The 26,013-nt window shown below is 38.1% G+C and overlaps 1 protein-coding gene across 1 annotated transcript in view; it reads right to left on the bottom strand.

The window, feature by feature from the left end:
• Positions 1-2,436: 2,436 nt before the first annotated feature.
• FOXK2 (forkhead box K2) overlaps positions 2,437-26,013 on the bottom strand; it is a 70,720-nt gene continuing 47,143 nt past the window's right edge. Inside the window, exons 5-12 of the mRNA XM_050908187.1 lie at positions 16,267-16,461; positions 13,328-13,475; positions 12,729-12,875; positions 9,601-9,794; positions 8,600-8,775; positions 7,277-7,573; positions 6,826-7,035; positions 2,437-3,642 (exon numbers count right to left, since the gene is read on the bottom strand). Of these exons, the coding sequence (XP_050764144.1) occupies positions 3,446-3,642; positions 6,826-7,035; positions 7,277-7,573; positions 8,600-8,775; positions 9,601-9,794; positions 12,729-12,875; positions 13,328-13,475; positions 16,267-16,461 (1,564 nt within the window). The 3' untranslated portion in view covers positions 2,437-3,445. The remainder of the gene's footprint in view (positions 3,643-6,825; positions 7,036-7,276; positions 7,574-8,599; positions 8,776-9,600; positions 9,795-12,728; positions 12,876-13,327; positions 13,476-16,266; positions 16,462-26,013) is intronic.

Genomic DNA, 26,013 nt, shown 5'->3' with positions numbered 1-26,013 from the left:
CCTCCTGTGCAGCAATCCGTACTGTGAAGTGGTTTATGAAGCAGAAGTGCCCTTCTATCTTTTGGGATTAGCGAGGTGCAGGTATTTACCTACATCGGCACAATTAAAAACGGCATAGTAAAGACTGCTGCCAACGTGGCAAGTATGTTGCAGTGTGGGCAGGGGGACAGGCAGCAGCTCAGAACTGAGCCTAGCCACACCGATCAAAAAGAATCAGTCCTTCACGCCACTCCATCCACAGTCCCCACTCTGTTCTGAAGACTCGGTGTCGCTTTGCCGGATCGTGCGATGCCCTACAGCTGCTGTCACAACGGCCAGCAGGAAGGCCGAACCGCCGCGTCCAAGGGCAAGAACATCCCACTGCCCAGGGACCGTGCTGCCGCCTTCCCAAACCCGCTGGGCCGCGGGGCCGCTGCCACACGCAGCTGGATCAAAACCAAAGCTGGCGTAAGGACAGGGAGAGGGACCTCACGCAAGGAGGACAGAACGTGCTGGCAGTGGAGACGAACGCTTCCGTCACTAGAAGCAAACGCATGCTTAGGTCTTTCGTACATTAGAATTCTGAGTCTTTTTCAAAGTCATTTTAAAGATTACACAAAAGCTGACTCTTAACAGAAAGAACACTGAACAGGCAGCCTAGAAGGAGCACAAAAGGAAATAATACCATGCATCATAAAACATAAAAGGTAACTGGAAAGGTTACATCGATTGCTAAAGAGAGGTCCATTCTCTACGTACATCAATCACCTGAAGAAATTTTCCATTTGCAAAAGAAAGATCACATTGACCGTGGGAGTCCAGGATGATCGGCACGTAAGACCAATTTAAGAAAGGCCACGAGCATCGCCTCAGAAGCAGCAGCGCGACAGGAGTCTCATTCAGCCTTTGCTACTACGCCGTAACCATCGCTGCATTAATAGCGGGAGGCACATAAATACATAGACAAAGCAGGGAACAGTTTTGTTTCAACCACCCGACGACTCAATCGAGTAGGGCCTGACGCGTAAGACAGAGAAGTCTGCGTTAGTCAAAAGCACTGGAGATTATCCCGTATGGGCGTTCTTCAGCATCACCAAAAGCATGGATAAGCATATGTTATTTTTATGTAAGACCGTAAGCGGTTTTCTCACATCGCACAGCTTTTTCCAAGGGTTTATCCATCTGAACGAAGGCGCGTTCTCGTGCCGAACTGCACGTGCACCAAAACGCGTAGAACACCGCCACGTGACAGGATCGGGACCCAGACCATATTCTCATCTCCCCCTCTACCCAGGAGGGCACCACGTACAGCCTGCCTACCATTAACTGGCAGTAAGGATCACCTCGGCTTGTTTGGTCCGACACCGTTTCCTGTGGCACTGCCAACATAAATTGGATTAATCGCCCCAAAATATACATAAATATTTCAAACACACTTGTTGAGTAATTTCAACTTAGTTAATTTGCTGAATAAAATTTAATTTTATTTAAAAAATCTTATACACTATTATTCACCTAGCCCTAGTTGTGAACAGATTCTCACTTCTGAAAATAAACCACATTCTAGTCAATTCATTCAACACCAAATTAAATTACTAGTACTGGATTTTTTTCTTAAAAAAAGTATGTTAAAACTTTACTTTTTTTATTTTTAAAACCTCTAAAGAAAATGTTGCAGTTTTACAGAAATGTTTCTTTTCAGGTTATGCTTTTTTTTAAATGCCTGTTATAAATTCAGCTTGTGTAGAGTTTTTTTTTTTTCATAGTTTTTTAATATGTATTATCTGCAGAGACATCGTAACAGTTCCATTTTGTGGATGAACACAAAACTTGTACAGATTTCTCATATTTGGTCTTTAGGTAAATAGTTCCCAAAAGCTGCCTAAATAAACCACTCCAAACTGTTCAGTCCATCATGAAAATACAGTTTTTCCTTTCGTAGTGGGAAAGGAAATATAAATAATGCATCATCATTATTACAGAAAATGACAAAAATCAGATTCAAATTAAGCCAACTATCTAGCTTTCACTCACCTTACTGCATGAGGAAATAAGACGTTATGTGAATTAAAGACTGAACAGCAGCCTTACGTTTAAATTTAATTTTGAAATGTAAAGTGGAATCTATTACCACAATTAAAGTGAGAAATTACCAATACATTTTAAAATGTTCAACTGCAGAACACACACTTAAAAAAAAAATTATTATAATAATATGGTAGCCACTGTTAGAAAACCACAACAGCTACTCTTAATGGAGACCCCGGAAGGTCAGTGTATGACATCAAAAGTGTTACGGAGAAACTGGTCAGATTAATTTCTACTGATGGGTGCTTAAGCTTAAAAATATCGAATATACCTCTGACAAGATAATTTTACTCTTTTTAAAAGGACTTGTGATAAAGAATTTCATCTTTCTAAATGAAGAACAGTCTGTTATCTTAAACATACACAATATTAAGCGAGACTCTTGTTTTACTTTAGACTGGAAAAATATGCCAGGGACAGTCAAAGTCAACACAAAGTAACAAACAGCAAAAGGTAGCAGAAAGAGAAACAGGTAAGTGCAGCTCTGGTCAAATTCATAGCAGTTCTTTACGTCAGTTAACGGCTCATTTACATTGTAATTTCTAATCAGTTACATGCAAGCCCAAAGAAGCATTTGATCACTACACATGGTAATAAAATTTGATTAAATTTATCAGGCAACTGCTAAAATATGAAAATTTGCAGATGTAATAAAGTAGCTTTATCTGAACTTTAACAGGACAGACAAAAGTAAATCATTCCATTGGTTAAAAAAACCCTACATTCAGTTTTTTACCAAACAAAATTTCACATGAAAAGTATTGTGTGATTCCAAAGTTTCCGGAGTAGAAATGGAGTGATTTGAAATGTCAAAGACCCCATTATTTTGCAAAGAAATGAAAATACACCTCAAAAATTTCTAATTCCACATGTGAACAACAAAATACTGCATATCTACCAACAACCGCATCGGGTAGGTCATTATGAAAGGCTAGCTGCCAAGATGTAGGAAATGGCTCCTTGCCTCTGTTCCCTTTAAGGAATATACAATCGTTTGAAACCAGTTCACACTAAGCGCTTATCATGCTGCCGTTACACTGAGATACTCAGTCCTTAAAATAATCTGATAAAGATTTTTTTAAAGCTGCAGCCCTCCCCAACACTGTATTTCTCAGTGTACACAGTTCGGTCGGGGGCAGGGAGGAGCGGGGGTCACAGCCTCTGGAACAAGATGTTTTGCAGTTTGACTTTAAATTACCAAGTTTTAAGGCCACCTGTGTTGGGTTTTTTTCAGTGCTGAAAGTTGAAGTCTGATCACAGGGCCCCTTTCCCCACTGCGTGAGAACATGTTCCAACATTTTAGGTGTTATATTTAAGTGTCTCCTTTTGGCACCATGGAGTTTATTTTTAAAAAAAAAAAGAAAACTCCCCTAAGTTTCTAGTTCTGGCTGCCTTTATCACTCACTGCCACAGACGGGGTGTCCACGTTAACAGCTATGACTATGCTCTCGCCATCTTCTGTTTTGATACGTTTGAGTTCCTGCTGTTCTGACTGGTCTCCGTTCTGGCGCTTTGTTGGAAGAGAGGCCGATGCGGATGCATGGGTTGCTAACATATGCAAAGGACTCGCAGCAGCTGTAAAAAGATAATAAAAACTTCAGCACCCTAATCCTTGTCAAAACAGACGATACTGAAAGCAAACTGGCATTTTCATTAAAACGATGAATTCCCTCATTGGTACTACGTGGGGTATTAGCAATCCCAGCTGAGATTCAGGTCCAATTGTTTAATCTTTGTACAAACCTGAAGGACATTTTCCCAAATCGCTCAACATTCATGCAGATTTGGACAAAGGTGGGAGAACGGGGAAGTATCTCCATTTTGTCAACGGGAGCTGAAGACAGAGAAGGATTAAAATGACTGAAAGCCCATCTACACCGTAATTTGTGACAGAACTGGGAAGCGAATTCAAAATCCCCTTTCAGTAGGTTCTGGCCATGTCTGTGGATCACTGCAGAATGCATCACTTGGTCCGGAAGGAGAGCACCACCACGTCGTGTTCACCTGTGGCCGTAAGTTATTTAAGAAAAGCTATGCAATTCACGCAGCCATGAGACGCACACGACTCAAGCAGCAATTCCTCTTTGACAGATAATGAGGCATTTACCCACAATGTAAAGAAAAGGCAGTGCTTTAACAAGTAGTAGTGTTAAGAAATGACGCATTTGATTAGATTCAAGTGCACAACTGCATTAGATCAACAGAAATGCATACAGTTCAAACATCCTACACAAGAGTTTAATGTTTCTCATTCCATGGAGGAGATAGGACAAGTCACCGTTAATGGGCGAGTACAGTCCTTTAAACCTTCTGCGACATCCAAAGGTTCCTTCCCTCTACCTGTTGTTACCAGTCTGCTTCTCAATATCGACCCTGACTTTATTAAACCAACTATTCAAATGTCTTTGCAAGTACTGCAAAATACTAATTATACATTTACGTGTTCATTGCATTTCATGAAAATTTATCTAAACGCTGTCAAACCACCTGCCTTTTTTTCTTTTTTTAAACACACAAGCTCCCTTTCTTCAGCACCACCGCTTTGCTGACATTATTACAGCATTCCCTGCTAGTGGAGCTTAAACATGAAGTCCATAAGGAATTCTTATTTGCTAAACTTGTTATATTTGTGGTTAGTAAGCTATCCTAGAGAATACCTGGAATATCACCTCTGCATGTAACCAAACTGTTTTGTACTTAGTATTTACTGGTAGAACAAATATTTCAGAAAATATTTACCTGATGCAAAAAAGCTTCACTGCAACTGTAAAATAATTTGTTCTTATATCTCAACAGTCATTCAGCTTCTATTAGAAAAGCTATTCCTTGGACAATTTCTGAATAGATGCCATAGAGATAGTTACTTCTGAACAAAATGCCTTACTGCAAATTTATTGTTGCTTAAATAAAAACAAGAAGTTTACCCCTCATCTTCACACATGCATTAAGACTGTTACTGCATTATTCGCTCCGGGGTCTGTTTAGTAGAAAGAGACTTGCTAGCAGCAGCTACAACTGATACATGGAAGTATGAAATACACAAAAGAACAACGATGTTTGAAATCTACACTGAAAGCAGAAATAAAGAATATCTAGTTACATAATTTTATTCTGCAATAAAAGATCTGAATTTATTTTGGACTTCACAGCTTTCAGTTAGACTGACAGGTAGTAAAAAGCACTGCCAAACTGTTTTGCTGAGAGTAAGATCTGAAAGCACCTTCTTACTACAAACAGAAAATGTTAGAAGAACAGTAGTTGCTCTGGATTTCTTAGCTTTCAGATTGCACAAATCTTCCTTCTCCAAAGACAGAGAGAAACACACACATATACACATACAAATGTGTGTGTAAATACAGATGTATGCATGTGAACACAGACGTACGTAGACGTACGCGTGTCAATGCAGACATATCTGTAGACACATACAAACAAATCTGTATTCCTGTAGGCCTAGTTCCCCCTTTAGATGAGAACTACCTGCTTTCTTGCTGGTTTAGGAGTTACTGTAACGGAGAGACCAGGACCTGGAATACACCTCACTTGCTGTTCAAAACGTGAACATCTCATGAGGTACTCACGTCCAGGAATCTCAGAGCGAAAACTCCCATCCCTGCAAGCACACCCCTAGCACGCACAGTGAAACAGTGAGAAGCACCACAATTCTAATCCTACGTTCAGCCACATTTCTTCAACACACCTAGCAGCCATTAGGCTTTCCTACCAAGGAAAGCGTTGAAATCAGTTGAGTTTTCCAAGTCCAGGAAAAAGACAAAAAGAATTATTTCTTACTTTTAAAAATAACTTTTCAGTATATTTCATATGACTCTCGGCTCAATTCATACACGCCTTCTGACAAAAAAAGTGCATATGAAGTCTGACAGTGATTGCTTTTGCTTTACTTAAGCTGGAAATGAAGCGGAAGCAGACAGAACACTGACCTATAAATGTCAGTGATGGAAGAAGAGTAAAAAGGAAACAAAGCAGATACTCACTCCATTAGAAAGACTTTAGAGCAGAAATGCAGGCAATAAATTGATATAAGATAGCCTAAAGCTATTTCTGTAAACATTTTATGACAAAAAAGCTCCTTCAGTATCAGATAACATCTCAAAGTGAAACTGTTAGAACAAGCCCTGTGCACCTGCAAAGGAAACCAAACCTGAACGTTCTGTGAACAAGTGTGAATATATGAAAATTATGAAAAAGTACTGCTACCCACTCAGACTGCTGAGTCTGAGAGGGGAAAGATGGTATTCAGACACGAAGAATCTCAGAATCTTAGAGAATTTTTGCCATTTTTAGTACAGGTTCAATAAAAACAGAATAAAAAGTAACAGTTCAAAAAGCCAACCCACAGGAAAGTTCTGTCTTGTTTTCCTGTTGGTTAGTTCTTGACAAATCCTCTGGGGAGCAGTTACCATTTTAAGGGCACTGTTTTACAGGAACTTCTTTTAAAACTTGTTTATATCCTGGGTTTAATGAGGAGGGAGGACGGGTTGTGACCACTAAGCGCATCCCTGTAATGACCACAAAGAGAATAAATAGCTGTTCAGGTAATCATCAATGAAGAGAAACACTAGTTCTTACCAACAGGGAGGGAGCAATCCCTTACAAGGCTGTAATCTAAATTTTTTTTAGAACTTAGCTTTCAGTATAACTACAAAAGACATGAGAACAGAGTTCAAAAATTCAGCACCGGTCACGTTGAGGCTTTAACACGTACAAAGCAACAGAACATCCTGACACAATACGTACCAGCGTTGCCCTGTCCTTGTATCGCAGTGGTGATAGGTACTATGTGCGTTCCGTTCTGCGTTACAGTTTTTATTGGTAGCTGGTGTTGACCTAGAGGTGCCTGTTGCACTATAGTAACTGTCTGTAAGGGTGCGGTCTGAGATGTCTGAATGATACGACTAGCAGCTCCTATTGTAGCATGACTAATAGCAGGTATAGGCTCCACTTTAACTGAAAAACAGAAGATAAAACATTGTTAAAAACAAGAAAGTGCTAAAGAACCATTTGTTTTTACTCAACCCTCAGTGAAAAAGCGTACCGTTTTATTACTAGTTCCAACATATCTGAGAAATGATGATGCAAAATCTTCAGTTTTAGCCAAACATTTCAAGCATTCATCTGGAAGTAAGTTTCAAATTATAATCCTTCTGTATAAAGAGCTAGCAAAACAGCTAATCCCACAGGTTCTCACCTTTCACTTCCTTGTGGTCTCCATTCTCTTGAGGTTCCACCTTGGGCTGGGTTACCATCGCAGCTTGCGTGACTACTGCCTGTCCAGCTACAGTGTAAGTGTTTGCTGGTGCTAATCCAGTCACATTTGTGACAGACACAGCTGGTATCTGGTGGACAACATGAACTGTCTGAACTACAGGCTGCTGGGATGTCGATGTTGTCACAGGAGTTGCAACAGTGTAGGTGACGGGTTTAATAGTTTGTGGTAGCTGCCGTTGTACAGTAATTAAAACTGGTTGGCTAGATAGAGGTGATCCTACCAAGAAAGAGACAAAAATTAGGCTGCCAATTTTAATTAGTTCTTTTAAGCCAGTCATTCTTTTAAACTTAACACTAAAGCCTCAAAGGATTAACAACCTCCTTCACTGATGTCTGAATGATCCAAAAGATAAAACCGGACAATGAAGATTATGACACATGGCTATTCCAAGCCACATATTCAAGGTAAGTGCTGTATGAGCTCAGTCAGACCCATACACCACTTGGGCAAAAGCCCCCCCACCTGTCCCCAAATGCAGCTGTACTACCAAAGCTATGTTTAATACTCATTTAGTAAAACTCCTTTCCATAGATGGGAACATATGTGTGCTTCACGTGTTGTGTGGAGCGTGTCTGCATTGGCAAAACTCTCGGCTTCCTAGGCTGGGGAAAGCCTGGTGTCTCTGCTTAGGACCATGTTTGCCTTCGCCACGGAATGGTCGCTGGCACTTCTGTAGTACCAGAATATCACCAAGAAAACGGATGGCAAAAGTATATAAACTGAGGTAATTAAACACATACATCCTTATCCCATCATGCCTTACGCTTTTTTTTTTTTAAAATAGGAAATTTCTTATCATGCAAATTTATTCTTTCTGTCTTTATCCTTTCAATTCTTTTTATCCCCACCTTTGAAAGGATGACATGACCACAGATGCGTGCAAGACATTTGCTTATTTCTGTAACCCGTGTAACCTAAAGGGTTTTTTCTAAACCAGAAAGAATACATTTTGAAAGGAAGTGACAACTGTTACGAGACAGTACAGTCCTATACAGGACAGAAGCACAATCTCTGCTTAGTAACAAAGTGATCAAGGGTGCTGGAACAGCACACAGATAACAGCCCGTATGTATGCAAACAGAATTTCCCTGGCATGTTTACATGTTTATCAAAGATTTGCTCTAAATGTCAAGAGGTTAAATATTTACTGGGTTTTTGGTGTACATGTGAAGCCTTGGTAATATTTATGTATTAGCCCTCTCCCACCTCCAACCCCCAAATGCTTATTTCAAGATTCCTCACCTGGGGCACTCTGTGCAAATCGTGCTTCTTGTATTACTGCTAGTTTTGGCTGGATAGCACTAGGCTCAGGTTCCATTGGGACTGGAGATCCTTCCCTGGACAGACTCTCGGGGGTCTGGACTCCACTGGAGTGCGCAGACAACACTCCAGAGTGATTAGGAGAAGCTGGGGCACTTCTGTATTTAAAAATGAAAGCAGCAGCTGATGTGTTTTAACTTCTGAACTGTGGAAGACAGTGACCTTCCTCTAAAGAGACCATAACACACACTGCCCACAGGAGGGCACCTCTGCCCTCTGGCAAGTACAGTTACAACCCAAAGCAGTTCTGATGATCTTTTATAAAGCTTCTGTTAAACAGGGACAGAATTTAAAAGCAAACTTCAGGTATAGTTAATGGAGAAGAAGTGGCTGGATGCCTTCTTAGGGAGACTCTCTAAACAGTCTGTGAAACATGAACGTTTCTTCTGGTGGAGAAGAATGATGAGCAAATCTCAGTCTACAGGGCAACCAATAAAAGATCTGCACCAGCAGAAAGGCCATAACTTTACAGAGGGAATAATTTAAACTCACGTCTTTCCCCATCGTGAATTCTGCTGGAACATTATCAAACTAAATACATAATCGTCATCTCCAAGTTCAATAAAATGGTAGCTGGTATTTGATAATTTTCTTTGCAAACCGTTTTAAAATGCAGTAGATGGCAGTTAGAAATTAAAATTATAATTCTGTAAAAAAAACCCAAAGTCACAGCAAGGCTTGCTTACATTAACAATCTGATAGTTAGTTATGCAAACTGAGTCAGTTCTTTAACAGTAAAAACAAGCAGTAAAAACAAGCCTAGTGTATGGGGCAGCCTCCTAGTAAATCATACAGAATTCAAATACTGAGTCTGGATGAAATTAAATTACTAAACTTGTGACTGTATCCAAAACTATCAAGTCTGTATCAGCCTGAAGATTAAACAACAGCCATAGTCTTTTTGTTCATCTGTTTTTCCTTACCTAGAAGAGAGTGGTCCCAGAGGGGTTCTAAAGCAAGGTACTCCCCTAGGCCGCCTTTTCCTAAAAGCCTGCTCTATTAATTTGCTTTCAGAGGCAGGGTCTATCCTCCAGAATGAGCCTTTGCCTGGTTCTTCCTGGGAACGTGGTACTTTGATGAAATAACGATTCAGAGAGAGATTGTGACGTATTGAATTCTATGGAACATAAAAAAATATGTAGAATTCATATAACTTTTCCAAGTCAGAATGCGGCCTACTGCAGCAGTTCGTACTACAGGAGACTCGGGGTTCAGCTCTTTAATTCCTTAATTCAACAGAACTCAGAGCACTACAAAGACAGTGCCATAAACCTGAAAGGACTCTTGCATTTTTCAAATCTTTCCCAACAATTAAAAAAACAGTATGCTAATGCGGCAATAACAGGAATCCCATTTAATTCTCTAATGAGAAACACGGTGATTGCAACAAACTGTCAGAACACTACAAATACTTGCGCATAATGCAGTGTAAAAAAAAAAAAAAGAAAAAAAAGAAAAATTATCAGTCTTCGTACACCACCCTTCCCCAGGTGTCAAAGCAAATGTCAGTTCATTCTAGGAGGGCCAGTAAATACAGCATATACTGATTCTGATCTCCTATGATAATCCTGTTACTGTTCCACAATACAGAAAGAAAAGGTTAAATTACACAAGTTCCAAATGCAGCTAGATTGTTGGGAGTTTACCCACAGTCCAGTCTGTCTCAACAAAGGAGCCAAGGATTTAGTGTGTCTAGAAAAACAACAAATGGCAGTAGGTCCTAAAACAGCTCTTCGGTGAGATCTTTGTTACTGCACTCTAGTTTGCCCATTACTTTATCCTCACTTTGCTGTAACACACACAGCTCTTCGATCAGAGAGATGTAGAAAAATGCTAACACCCTGAAGTGGCTGGCTTTGGACACATAATTTTATTAATTTTTTTATTTATTTTTTTGAGATAGATAAACCCAAAATCTCTCTAAATATTATCACTGAACAAGAAGAAAATAATGACAAGCACACATACTGAAGTACTTGTGGTGGAACAGGGGGAAAATGGAGAAAAAGCTTTACGTTAACAAAAGCTCTTAAAAATTTGCAAAATCAAATGCAAATCTTGCTCAAATGTCCGAGTTCATGACCCTGATGGCAAGTCTGGAAAACTTAAAGCAATGATAACCATGTATGGTTTCCTAAATGCAAACGGATGAAACCAGAAATGGTTTTCCCTGCCAAAAATTGAAACAGAACTAGAAAGATGCCAAGAACATGTTTATAAATTGTATTTATTTCTCCATATGCTAGAATAAAAGAGCAGATCCAAAAGTACCTGCTAAAATAAGTTCACGAAGAGGAGTCTTCAAGTGCTCAACCAAATGGGACCTTTATATAATAAAGGATATAAATACCTCAATACTATTTATTAAGGTATAGAATTTGGATACTGTACACATGTATGTACTCTATGTTTTGAATATGTGCATATACAGCCTCAAATATTATTTAAAACATCTATCATGTAAGTCACCCTAACTGTAATCTAACACCTGGTAGATAAAAGCTCGCAGAGCTATTACACATGAGGTACACCTGTTAGTGTTATAGCAGTACTTTCTATGGCTAGTGACTGAACAGCATCTGATTTTCAGCTTTTCCAATTGTTTTTATGAATAGGTGCTAATTAATTATTCCAGAACATACTATGTCTGGTGTGTCTATCGCCTTGGTTTTGGGAAGTATTATACACACATACACTGTTCTAAGTCAGAATTCTTTAACCATGCATTACAATGTATCCACGTTTGGTTCCATGATGCTTACATAAAGAAGCATTATACACACAGATACTCAAGGTATTTCAGAATAGGAAGCAAAAGCACACCAACATTTTATAAACAGAATCTTGTTGCTAAAACAGATCTGGTAGTATGACTGCAGCCAGGATTCTGCACTGCTTATGTGTGAAAGGGAAACAAGAGACTTCCTCAGCCACAACAACAGCTAAGTCCTTTACTAGCCAAACCATAAGCAAAAAGCTAGGAACAGTTACATTCCCCACTAACCTTGCAATGCCTCTAAGAGTGATTCAAATTTCATATAGGCCCTATGACAAATAAGTATGTGATTAATATTTAAAAATCTGTTCCTCTACTGAGAAGGCATGTATTCTTTGGTCTTCTACTTGTACAGCAAGTACAGTATTAACACTTCCTCACTTTTCCCCTCCCCCAGTCTCTCCAAGTTTTACTTCCCTGAAAATAACTTCAGAGCATGCCTCTGCTGCAGATCATGACTGTACTAAGCAGCAACACAGTGAAACCGATACTCCATGACCGACAGTGCAGTCTGAATGTTATACAGGCAAACTGGCCAGTCCTGCTAATAGTGCTCTTCTGTCCTTTGCTGAAACTAAAAACAGCAGCAAAGGCATTGAACCTTTACGCGTATCTGGGAAGACTATGCCAGACTGATTCATACTCGGTTAGTCATCCTGGCAAATGCTAAGGTTGGTCTCTTTAAAAATGAAAAGAAAGCAGAAACGAATTCTACAGAATTGAAGGGTTTGGTCTAACTCAGTACAGAAACGATCAAGTTCACAAAGAGACTATGTTGCACAAATAAAAAAAGGCACATAATAGTGCAAGGTAACGACATATAACACACGCTTGTTCCTGCTCTGTATTGCATGGTCAAGATCACTGTTTTCAAATAAAACTGAACTTGTAAGCTTTAATATCTTAATTTTGTCTCAAGATAACAATATGGATGTTTACACAATTATAAGTTACAGAACACAACTACAGTCCTAGATAGCATACGTATATTTAAATCCACAGTGCCAATTGTACTTTTCTTCCCCAAAAGTCTGTATGTATCCCTCCTAGAGGTTTAGAGAATACCATTCCATGAATAAAGCAATGTTTCAAATACACAATAGTGTAAATTGCCTACTTTGTTGGAGAACTTACAATGAGGAAAAAGACAACACGCTCGTTTGACAAATTCTATTTATGAAGGGTTGTTAGGCTCACCAATTGACTTCTTATGACCATTTACAGCTGCCAGTATTACTCACAACTAAAAAAAAACATTCCAGAAATCAAATTTACCTGCCAGCCCTTGTCCGCTGTCCTGTAGTATGGATAATTTTTAGTTATGTGCGTATAAATTCCATTTAGTGTAAGCTGCTTATCAGGTGCCATTGTAATTGCTTGTACTATTAACTGTGCATAGGAGTAAGGTGGCTTAGAGTCGTCCTGTACAAGAAAAAGAAAAGTCTGCATCAATAAACTTCAAACATATACACACCCCTTTCTAAATCAAAAGTTACAAAACACAATTAACTTGATTTAAGGCACTTCTGGACGACCAAAATCTTGAGGCAAAAAAGGAACTAAGACAATTTTGTTCTTCTGATTAGCAGATTTTAAGATAACATTAAAGATTTGGAAAAACATACAACAGTAAAGAATTTTCATTAGCCTATGAACAGATATGTAACTAAAAATACATACAGACCCTCCCCCAAAGGGAAGAGAGGTAAATAAATAAATAAATCTCACATCTAATCACAAAAACCTACAGATTGTTTTTTAAAGTCTGTAATGTTGAATTATGACTTGGTGCATATACTTTAGCAAACAAAATTTCAGAAGTCTTACATTCACTTCAGATGTAATTTATGGGATAAATTTCAAACAATGTTTACCTTTGGGCTATCTCCACCCGATGCTTCCTTGTCATTTTCTGACTGTGAATTATCAGCCATTAAATGTAGGTCAGATGGTATTACACGACTCATTTTGTACCCTGAAGAGCCTGCACCACGGGGGCTAGATGGGCAGGAATTTGCAGCACTGTAGAGCATAAAAAGAAGATCCTACTATTTTGTTATACAGTATATCACCACATTATGTCTGATCAAAAGCTCTTACTGCAGAAAAGCCCTCTACCAGAGCTTGGAGACTACAGTTAAGGGTCTGTCAGTATTTTCATTATAAACCCCGTCTTCCAAGCCCTTCTAACGCATCCACGGGAATTAAAATCACTGCAGGAAGAAACCTGTCAAACGAAGCTCAGGCCTTCCTCCTCAAAGGAAAAAAGATTAACTGATTTATTAGGTTGTGCTGCATTTGTGTAAGATTTGCCAACAGAAAAGTCCACTTTAACTACATAAGCTACCACAAATTTTAAGACACTCATTTGAAACAAGAAACACATCTTGCATGAAATTTCTGCCATATGCTTGTATTCAGTCTGCACAAAAAGGATCATCTCTCCTGTGCAGTATTTTTGCACATTTGAGAAAATATAGCGAGCAGTGAGGAAAAAAGTTTTGATTCTCATTTAAATCTAAACCAACATTATTTTAAGTGTTTACAGGTATATGCACATACACTCACACACATATTTATATATAAAAATCATAAACTTATCTATAAATGGGATGCATCAGCACTGACTCATCTAATTTAATGCAGTATTAGGCCAACAGAGCAGATATACTGTTACTAAGCAAAAGATAGTGCCAAACAAATGGAAGAAGTGTCTCTTGATACCTCAAGTTTTGCTATCCATCACAGAAAAACAAAGATAAAATTGTATATAATTCCACAGTAACATCTTTCTAATGGTTGTCCCCCTGCCCCATGCAGTCCACAGGAACCACAGCTGCACAAAGCCAGTTTTCTTCTACGATTTCCATTTAGCCAACAGGGAAGAGACAGACAGTGGGTGATGTCTGGCCCCTTCCCCCCAAAAAAATTTGGCAGTTCGCTACAAGGACACATACTTCTCAGCAATTCATACTGTAACTGATTTCAACACAGTCCTCAGAAATTCAAAAGAAGTTAACTAAAAATTAGAATGACAAAGCCCGCTGTGCCCCCAGAACCAGCCTTATCTCCAAAGACAATCTTTAACCTAACTTGAATCTATGGCTCAAAACACTGAGAAACAAATAAAGCTAGAGAACGTTATTTAGATTTATACAATAAAGCTTTAACAAATTTACATCTGTCAAGTTTTGTCTGTCTGCTTGGCCGCTCAAGCTTTTTGCTACCTCTCTTTTTATGTACAGTAACAAGGCAGGCACTGTAGACTGAGCAATAGATATAAAAAAAAATACTGTTCAAGTTTCACATCATGAGAAATCCACCAACAATTTGCTACTAGTGATATACTATACAAGGGAGATTGGATTTTTTAAGTGTTGTATGGAAGAACCCTTGATTAGAGCCAGAACGTGTAACTAATTTATTTTTTTAAATATAGGTCACTGCTGTTCTATGTTTTCACATATCAACTGACAACATCCCTCTACTGTGCTCACTTTAGCATATATTGACAAAGCGACACATATGGTATAATCAAAGCAAGTTTACACGTCTTCTACAAAACAGGATGATTTGAAGGGAAACTGTCAAGCTTTGCTCTCAAAATAGACTCAAAACTGTCTTTTTTTTTTTTTTTTTTTTTGAACAAACTATACTCAACAGGTGCATGAAAGCCCTGAAGAGAATTACAAAATTCATAGCGAGGCAAAGACTGTGGTGATGTATGTGATATTATCTGAAATATTTACAAGCCGCTCTGTCACTTCTTGGGCAATATATGTTTTCCTTGAATTTCAGTAAGAAACAAACCTGTTATACAGTCAAGTCTACATCTCTTTTCTCTCTACCTCCACCACTTACATAGATTTCATCAAACACTACAATATTGAGATCAAGATCTTGGCAAGCATGAAAGAAGTCAATTATCCTTACATTCAAATGTCATTGACAAGATCCATATTTTTAAAAATCAAGCATTAACAGTCCTTCACTCAAGTGAAGATACAGGAAGTGACAGGGAAAGAAAAAAAACTTTCAAAAGCATGTATGTGACTTTGAAACACAACTTTCAGTGCCTTTAAATGAAGTTTTTGCTCCTGAACTTTCTATGAATTTTAAAAATTTTATCTAAACTAATTTTACCAATTTGTGAGGACAGCTCGCTTATGTTTACTCGAGTTTGGTCCCAAACAACAAGCTGGACAATGGCCACAATTATCAAATTAAGCAGCACAGCAAGTAAAAAACCCAGATTAACCTCTCCTGCAGAAGACTTCCCTACACTGAACTCCGCATCTTACACTGTATTTTAAGTAAAACGTCTGTTTACTTCCAGCAATGACTAATCAATAACAAATCTTCTGGAGTAAGAGATCGGTCTATTTTCCACACTAACGATAATCAAAAAATATTTTTTCTGATGATAAAACTTCAGGGGGACAGTGACTCATCAGAACGTTTAAAAATGGTATAATTTAGACTTATCTCATTTGAAGTGTTGCCATAAGCATGCAAGAGCAAAAAGCAATCTAAATAATCTGGAATGCAAGAAAAAGATATGCTCCTTTGCTGTTCTACGAACGCCAGGCTCCTGAGCAAACTGTTACATATTTAACATATTAAATTTGAATATTAAAGGCTGTTTATGCAACTATCTTATTAGTTAGCAGCACGGTGGTTTTCTCCGAGGCAGGTAACGCTGAGCTTCAACTAAACTTTTACTACAAAAGCAAAATACTTAAAATGAATTAGAAAACTGTCTCAAGTATGTAACCATACATTGCCCTATATCCAATCTGGAGGGTTTAAATACCTGATAGTTCCTGTGGGAGAAGGGAGAGGGCTGATCAGGTGAGCCATGTTGTCTGGAATGTTTATTGTTAAGGGAGAGATCTGGGGTTGCACAGGCTTCACTGGGGACTCCGGGGCCTCCTGTTTTTCTCTCTTTTCATTGGACAGAGCTGTGAATGTTATCTTGATGTTTGTGCTGGGAAACCTGAAAGTACAGCTGAAAAATAAAAAACAAATATATAAGCCACTTGTTTACAGAATGTAAGATTTTCTGCATAACTTGCACGTATCTCCTAACCTTATTTAAAAATGAAAAGGTATGGTATCTTATGTAATTACCTGTAACCATCTTCATTTTACAGATCATACAGAAAGATCAATGTGACCAGAAAAAGATCCTCAAGTAAGCAACTTTAAAATTTGGAAAGAAATATAAGCAAATGCAATTCTTTGCAACAAGGGCAGTTTATGAGTTGTCTCTAAATTTCTTGAGGTTCATCCTGATCTTGCAACTATCCCTAAAAGAAGTACTATTTTGAAGACAAAAGACTATTATCTTATGATGCCAAAGAACAGCTTCGGCAAGTGAACAAGCAGGTCCATGATATGAAAATTAATCAGGAGCATAAATGTTGGCCAATTTGAGGTCTACCCAGTTTCACAGACTTGTCTAACTAAAAGATTTGGTTTCTTTTCTCTTAAAATACTTCTTAATCTAAACACATATCAATCCTAATTCTGCTCATTTACAGAGTACATTGCTGTTGTCGTACTACATTCAAATATCTTTTTTCAGAGCTGAATTTAAGAGCCAATTTCAATAAATTGCCCGTTTTCATATATTACCAAAGATTGCATGCCCAAATTTAAAGACTAATGATAAATTAACAATGTGCACTTGTTTAAAAATTTAGAAAATAAATTACAATGAATGCACCTTTGAGTATTTTCCTTTCTACGTTTTGGTATAGCATTTAGAAGTTAACCCAATTAAACAGAACAGCCTATTTATAACTTCTCAGTAAATAAACAGATTGAGCAAACAAGAAACTTAATTTTCTCTCAACAATAGCATCTATAAAAATACAGTTCACGTAACTTTCCTATCTCCTCTTTCTTAAGCTGTTAAACTACACTCAGCACTAAACCCACAATTACATTTACACACCTCTTCCACATGATGAAAAGGACTTTCCAATGACACAATACCCAGAAACAAACCTTAGAAAAAAATTTATTTTTTTTTTTAAGTGATTCTAGGTAGATCTAGTTTTATAAAGAAAGGAAACAACAGCATGCTGGAACAGGCCTAAGAAACGTAGCTATGAATGCAAGATACAGACTGTAAACAAAAGTGATAATTTCTCTGGAAAAGTATATTAAACATAAAAGTGATGTAAGAATTGGAAGGAACACTCAGCTGTGGAGTAGCCTTAAAAACACCAACTCTCATGTGTTTTGGGTTTTATTTCTTAAAATTAATCTAAGGATGTTTATAGAACAAAGGCAGTATTTGATTTTCACCATGTTTCTTGCCACATGCACTGCAGTGATTCTTTTTTCCTACAATACACACCCAAGGATCAGGAAAAAGAGAAAGAATCGACAATGACCTTCCTTTTCTCTCAGTCTTACTTCTCAGTATGGACCATGTCCGAATTTAACAGACGACCTATTTCTGAAACATGCTCAATGTACTAAATTAGGAACAGAATCTATGCCAAAAAACTGCACATGCATTTCAGCAAGAAAGTTAAATGGACCAATTTCTGGGTTGGGTTGGTTTGGTTGGTTTTTTATATCTTCAGTAACAACTCATTTCTCTGCTTTTTCCAGTAGAAAGTATTTTTTGCTTATATTGTTTTAGTGACAACTGAAAGAGGTCTCAGCTGTTTTGCTGATAAAAATGTTTTCTAAACATTTCAGTTAATCAGCAATAATGACAACACTACTCCTCAAGTGTATGCACAGAGGGTAGCCAAAGGCAACCTTTTTGCTAAAGATTAAATAAAAATCCCTGTGAACAACACCTGTTTGAGATAGAGACAGGTTTAAATTTTAGTCACCTGTTCTATATATTTTATGAGGCTATTCCATACCTGCAAATTTAACTTAATGCTTTTCAGACCAAACTTATTTCAACTGAAGAAAAACATGGGAACAACGGGACATAGCTTTAGATGCTTGTTTACTGGTGAGATTTCTTATTGCCTAGTAAAAAAACCCAGTACATAATAATGAGCAACCAGAGTCGTACAGTGCTGGGGTGGGGTAAGGATGGGGAGGAGGTAGATCTTCACAACTTAGACACAAGTACCACAAATATGGAAACACATGAAATGTATACTCGACAATTCCTCCAATATTCCATGTAAGTATGCATATTAAAACATCTCCCTTCTTACACTACTGCACTACCTTAATGCATTATCTCCCCTGCGGACACCTTTCGCAAAAAAGGCAAGGGCAGCTTACCCAGATAAAACTAAAGCACAGATTTCAAAGTATAGCAGAGACATGGTGCTCTCAAATGTCAATCAAGTTTGGAAAAAAAAAAAAAAAAAAAAAAACAAACCACCCCCAAACCCAGGAGCTTTGACTAATCAAGGGTAGTGTATAGGTTATAAATGTGCCAAACAAACTTGGAACTTATAGTCAGGAACTATATTAAAACCTAAAGGTGTTCCTGTTACAGTTTACAACATTTCACATGCTGAGCTTGAAAGGATGGCATTATTAAGGAAGACACAATATACTTACAAATCACTATCTGGTTAGAACATGCAAACACCTGAATATTATCAAAAGACCACATCTGTCAATTGGTTCATATTTGTAAACACAGGTTTTTTTAATAGAAGCATATTTTTTTTATAGCTGGAATTCACCCAAAAAGCAGAATAAAGAGTATATACTAACCAAAAGATTTTCTGAATAAATTGCATTAATGCAAACGTATTACATTTATTTCCAAAATCAAAGGAACATGTTCTAATTTGATCAGAATCAAGTTGGTTCTGGCATATGCTTTAGTTATACAATGAACTAAACAAAAACCACAGCACACCAACAGGGAGAGACCTGATCAAACATTTAGTCTACAGCAAGCTGAATTTGATTTTACTCACTGTTTAAAGTGTTTGCAATAGTTTCATGATGTGCTACCACAAGATGGTTGCTATAGAAGAACCTCATCTACACAACCCACTTTAAAAAAAAAAAGGGGGGGGGGGGGAGGGAGGGAAAAAAAAAGGGTAGTTTTGCAAGCTGTCACTCTATACCTCATCTACTCAACTAACTACCTTTCTTCCTTTATGGGATGATGCCATTCAGAGTAGGAAATCAAATAAAGCCACCAAGATTGAGCCAACAGATTCCTAAAAACAAATGTTTACAAAACACTAATTTTTAAACAGTTATATGATAAAAAGTGTGTTAGGTATCTAAGTGATGAAAACAAATAGCACTACTTAGCTGACGTGCCAGCGTTGTATTTTATGTATTTCAAACAAATACTCACAGTATCTACACTTAAATAATTTTGTATGTTTATTGATTATGATGAGTACTTGCCTTGTGCTTTCTACAGAGCATCACAAAGGAGGATAGTGTGCAACCTAGGAAACTGCAGCAGAGGTGTCACAACTAAAATGCAACTCATGATCCTAATTATTCTTTTTTTAAAAAGTTCATTCTGGGCTTCCACTCTTCTACTGGAAAACAGACAAGAAGCATCAAATCATTTCAAACTGTTCCCTAGAAAACTCTTACTATCTCTACAGCTCCCGGCAAAATGGAGATGTGCTGATCTAGGCACTACCTCTAAAGAGTTTAGCAACTTTGTAGGGTGCCAGACAAGTGTCTTGTGGGAAAATGTGCATAGTTTTGTCACACCTGTATTTCTAATATTTTCTCACTTCCCCTCAGCGGTTCTGTCTGTATTGCAGGGAAAAGTTAATTATACACTTGTAATTCTGCCTATATGAAAATATCATCTGATTGAAAACGAGGAATTCCGTCCTGTCTCCATCTGGGGAGCCAAAACATAGAAGTAGGAATTCAATTTCCTCTCTGTACGTAAACCCTGCTATGACACTCACTCAGTGCCTCGGTATCCTTTGAATTATTCCATTTTAATTGTCTTTTAAGAACCAGGACAGAAATTGGACAGAAGCTGCCATCCTACTGTTCTTTTATCAGCATCTCCAGATTTTACATTGAAACACATTATAGGCACTAATAACCCCCTAAGTCATGGTAGCTACAACTGTATAGTTCAATTCTTTCACACTGACTACAACACTGAACACCAGTTAACTTAAGGATCCCCCTGTATTTTAAACAGATCTAAAAGAATAACAAGGTAAGAGTTTTCAAACTCTTGTTGATTTACTGAGAGCCAAGGAGAGCTTCCACTTTTTACATTAAAAAGGTAAGACCCACAAAAAAAACCCAGTCAGCATCTGGAGATTGCTTTTCTCAATTCTTTACTTCAAATACTTTAAACGCAAGCATGGGCAACAGTGTAACTCACCTCAAAGAGAAACTGAGGTAATGAACACCACCTGTACCACCAAACAGACCTTTTTCAATTTACGGTTTCTCTGACAGTACAGCAGGCTAAGAAGATGCTATTCGTACTTCCTTCTCCTCCCCAATTTTGATCACTGAACTAACAAAAAACCATGGAAATCACCGTACTTCCAGATATGGCCTCCCTTCCATGGAAGGGAGATTTGAAACTAATCCCTTTTCTAATTCCTCTTACCTACCTACTTATGACTCACCTCCCAATTGGCTTTCCCCATCACTCCAGTAAAAATGATCCTCACAGCCAATTAATTTATTTATACTTCTGGCAGAAGATATGCACACTTTGAAGCTTAAGTCACCAGTAAGATACTACAGTGCACGTTTCCAGGCCCACTTTTGATTCAATTGTATTTGGAAAGTCAATCAAAAATTGTTTTTCTACATCATTCAGATAGAACCACAGAGAAATTGAGTTTGGAAGGGACCTCTGAGGGTCTCTAGCCCAATCTCCTGCTCAAAGCAGGGCTAACTTCTAAGTTAGACCAGGTTGCTCAGGGCCTTCTCTAATCAGATTTTGAAGCCTTCCAAGGATAGAGTTGGGCAATTCATTCCTGTAATTAGCCACTCTAACCATGAAGGGTTTTTCTCATTTGTCCAGGTATAATTTCTTAGTTGCAACTTGCTACAGCTGCTCATCCTCAAACTGTGAGCCTCTCAGCACAGCCTGGCTCCATCTTTTCTACAACCACCCTTTAGGCAAGGGAAGACTGCAATTAGATCCACCTTTGGGCTTCCCCAGGCAAGAAAAAGAAACAAACAAACAAACAGACCTCGAGGTCCTTCAGCCTCTCCTCATATGCCATATGTGCCAGTTCCCTAAGCATCTCAGCAGCCCTCGCCTCACCTCTCCAGCTTGTCATCAGTTTTGTTTATACTGGGGGCCCAAAACCAGACACCGTTACCACCCAGTACAAGGCCAGCCTCCATCATCACAAGGGTGCACCGCCGAAACACATACAACCTCCTCTCCCCCAGGACCCCCAGTCCTCCTCTGCAAACCTGCTCCCCAGTCAGTCATTCCCAGCCTTTACCCACCCCAGACACAGGATTTTACATTTGTCTTTGCTGACCTTCACAAGGTTCCTATCAGTCTGTTCCTCCAGCTCGTCAGCGTCCCTCTAGATGACAGCCCTGCCCTCCAGCGTATTAACCATTCCCCACCCCCAGTTCGGCATTATCTGCGACCTGCAGCGGGTACTCTCTGTCCCATATCCCAGGTCACTGACGAATAACAGCACTGACCCCAATTCTACAAGGTTAGAAAGCCACACAAGGGTACCACTTCCTCTGCGCCGTTCCACGCAACATCTGTCAATGAAATCTAAGACAAGCATGTCAAAACTGGGCGGCATTCAAGCGTCCACAGGAACACGGCAGTTGGAAATTACGATTTGTACGACTTCCTGCTAATGGATAAATTTCAGTATGAAAGAACAAGGACCACAATTTCATCTTTTCTCCATTTGCTGCTTCATTTATTATTGATTTCATCACAATGGATTATTAGGAAACTAATTATAAATTAAACTAGATCTAGCTACTGTTTTTAACCGATTTTTAAATAAGCAAGGCTTAAAAGATGAGTCTTTACACAACAACTAGAAATACCATGGAGGTAAAAAAAGCTCAAAAAGTTGAAGTACAATTACATATAATTTCAGTCTTTGCAAAGTCTGTGTATTGTGCCTTCATGTTCTGAAAAAAAGGTGCATCTCTAAAGAAAGAGCTGAGCTCAGTTCCTCTCACAGATCAAACTGACACACACAAAACACTAGGAAACCTGTAAGAAGAGATGCAACTCCATGTCTTGGAGATACCTGAAAGAAGTAACTTCTGTTAACTTGGAGAAAAGCAACAATTCCCATATCAAGGAGAAAGCGGCTGCTTCACTCAGCCTACCTTTTTCCAAAAGAAACATAATTACATTTTCTAACTTTCTCATCTTCCGAATTTTATACCAAAAGGCTTCTGATTGTTGAACATCAAGAGCAGGCATACTAAATTATTCACATCCAGAATTTATTTTTAAGACTTTGGGCTGTGTTTAATTGAACTGGAAGGCAATACTGCAGTCCATTTCCAGACTAGAATCATCACGTTTAGACTTAAAGAGAATCAACAAAATCAAAACTTATTAAAAAGACAAACTGAAATGAACTGCTTCAAAGCAGAGTCAAAATTTCAAGATAATCTTAAAAGTACCCAACAGTTAAAAATCTGGGCTTCCAAACTAGTAATAAAGGTAGATATATAAATCCATCCAAATAGTCACAATATGAAATAGTCGCCTGAAAACTCCCAGCACTAAATGATTACTAATAAAGTACAGACTAGAAAAAAAATTACAAAATTTTTTGTAGTAAGCATTTCCTTGACTCTTTAAATACAAATAACTGTTCAGAGATTTGTTTTACAAAGTCTTTTCTAGGATTACATTAAAAAGTGCTGCTGCAAAACTTAACCATAATAAGAAAAATGCTAGGACTATAGGAAATTTTATAATGGATACACTGAAAAAGGGTGATCCAGTATATTATAATACTAATCAGATTATAATTATTTTCTTATTGTCCAAAACAGAGAGAACCTTCTCGACGGGCAATTTTTTATACAGGTGCTTGTTCATCTACATGAGGTATAACCTTGTGCTCCTATCAGAAATTTTAGCTTTAACATTACATTTGTAAAACTTTCTACATTGTTGGTAATAGAAGAAAGGAGTATCCATTTTTCTCCATTGACTTCTTGGGAAAAACAAAAAAATTACTTCTAAAATCTATATTAAAGAAACAGAAAGCCCAACTCCTCTACTAGCTTTTTCAAAAGGAAGTTTTTAATGTTGTTCTGCTTGCAGTTGACCACACCCTGTGCAGCAATGTGAGAAACTACCCCAGCAGGAACACATCATCACTTCCTACAAGTACATGTACACATACACATTGTGTTAGGATGGATTCCTCCTCCTCCCTGCCTCCATGGTTTTAAACTAAATCCTGATTTGGCTAATTTACCATAAATTTACATTCAGTTATGTTTGGCCATTACTAGTCAGGACACTTCTAGAGGTTACCCAAAAAGCAACTGCCCTTTAAAAAGTGGCAGCTTTTTCCTCTGGGGAGTGAATCATGACCTCATGCGTGTTTCCCTTAATTCTCTGTATCCTCTGCAATTGATTTCTGTTGACCGAAGATCAATAGTTGCAAAGCATGTCCTCCACAAACAGAAAATGTGAGGGCTCTATAGCAAGCTCGACCTCTAATACCAGAAGGAACAAAACACTCTCAGATTTTTAAACCAGCAATTAGACTTTTTATTCTGAGCACTGGGCATGCTTTTCACAAGTATTTGTGTGTTTTTTTCAGGTGTGCCATCACTGCCTACACAGCGACATAATGCAGTATGAAAAAACACCATAAAGATCACTGATCTATCTATACTCTCAGATGTCTTAAGATTCTAAAGCAGAGATCTATGCATCATCAGAAGTGATGAAATATTGCTGTAGCCTCATGTTAATTCAAGTTGGCCAACAAAACACTTTTACCAAATTCTAAGCAAAGGCTGGAAATATGATTTAGTTGTAAATTAATGGCTCCCCCTTAGGAAATCTAGGTTACATACTTCCCCACTCATGTTTTAGCAAGTGCATAAGACATTTGTAAAGTTGTTGGTATTCATTACAGGAATGGTGCTAACATGCTTTCAGAAGGATCTAGAACAAGCCCGTCTGCGTCAAAAAAAGATCCTATGACAACAGAATACTGATGACGACAACAGGAACACTCCTGAACCACTAGCAGCAAATACAAACTGAGAAATAAATACATGTTCTTGTTTGAAATGGTGTAGAATTCTTCTTTCCCACTTAGAAAGCTAACTTCTTAAGAAACAATGCATTTTTAACCCTGTGTTCACAACAATTTCTCTAAGGGCATTTAAGAGTCGAGACTGAAAAAGACGTGTCCTGAAGTTGTTCAACGACAGCAAATTTTGCTGCAAATGTAAATGATTCTGTTAACAACTTAAAGCTGATCTCACCCCTCCCCTGCATTATTATGCTACAGAAACAAGCATTAACGAAAGTGCTATTACAAATTGTCAAAGGTTCTTGTTTTAGCAGTCAGACATTTCATTTTCTTTATATACCAACCACACAAACATTGGTATTGATCAGCAGCAAAAACATTTAGGTTATCCTACAGTCATGGAAATGTGCTATGGTTAATTAAAAATACATCTCTCAAAATCACAAATTCCCACTGCATTCTCCTCTTTTCTTAAAGGGTAAAATATTCAAAACAGCAAGAAGGAAAAAAAAACCAAACCACCAAACAAAACCTAAAGAAATTCAATACAGTAGCCCTGCACAGGCTGCAGGAACTGAGAAAGAAATTGGCCTGCAGGCAAGAATGTAGGCAGCAGTTACTGTAGAAACCAAGCTCTTCGCTGCTTTTCTCTAAGCAAAAGAAAGACACAAAAGAGCTGGAAAACAGCGATCGATGGGAAGCAGCTTATAAAGCTGCTTGTCACATCTGCTGCAGGAAAACCAGACACTAATTCATTAAAACTGCTCATGTAATGCCTCTGGAATTTGAGGCTCCCCAGCCTGTGAATACAAAAGAAACTCCGCCTATGGAAACACTGCATTTTCGGGTATTTAGCATCTCTGTACACAAAAGCTGTATGCACAGTCAGGTTGTGTGGTCTCTATCCCTAGATTTCGTTCTAAACTATAAAAACAAATCAAAATTTGTCCAAAAGATTGTGTGCCTCCACCTTTGCCAAGTTTCAAATAGCTATTTTGAGTCCCAACAGAGCATACATAACTGTATAATACAATAGTTTCCTGTTTAAAAAACAGAAACAAAACACTTGCAACAGGAAAGTAAAAATCAATCATCATTTCTTCCCCCTTCCAGATAACTGCATGTAACAACGGTTTCCTATTATCAAATATGCAAGCTCAAAATTTCACCACAACAGCAAATACCATTCAAAAACTTTTCATAAAGCATACGATTTACAATCATAGCTGAGCTGAAGCAGACAAACCAAAACCACTATATCCTTTATTACCAAGTTAGCTAGTTACAGAGGTGCCTGCATTTCACCCTCAGTCGTGGGGTACTCATGGGGATGCAAAAGTTCATACGGAAACACTGAAGTTATAATAATA

This window comes from Gymnogyps californianus, chromosome 19 (genome assembly GCF_018139145.2).
Source record: "Gymnogyps californianus isolate 813 chromosome 19, ASM1813914v2, whole genome shotgun sequence".
NCBI lineage: Eukaryota > Metazoa > Chordata > Aves > Accipitriformes > Cathartidae > Gymnogyps > Gymnogyps californianus.
The sequence above is the reverse complement of the archived record's forward strand: the minus strand, read 5'-3'. Positions and strand labels throughout refer to the sequence as shown.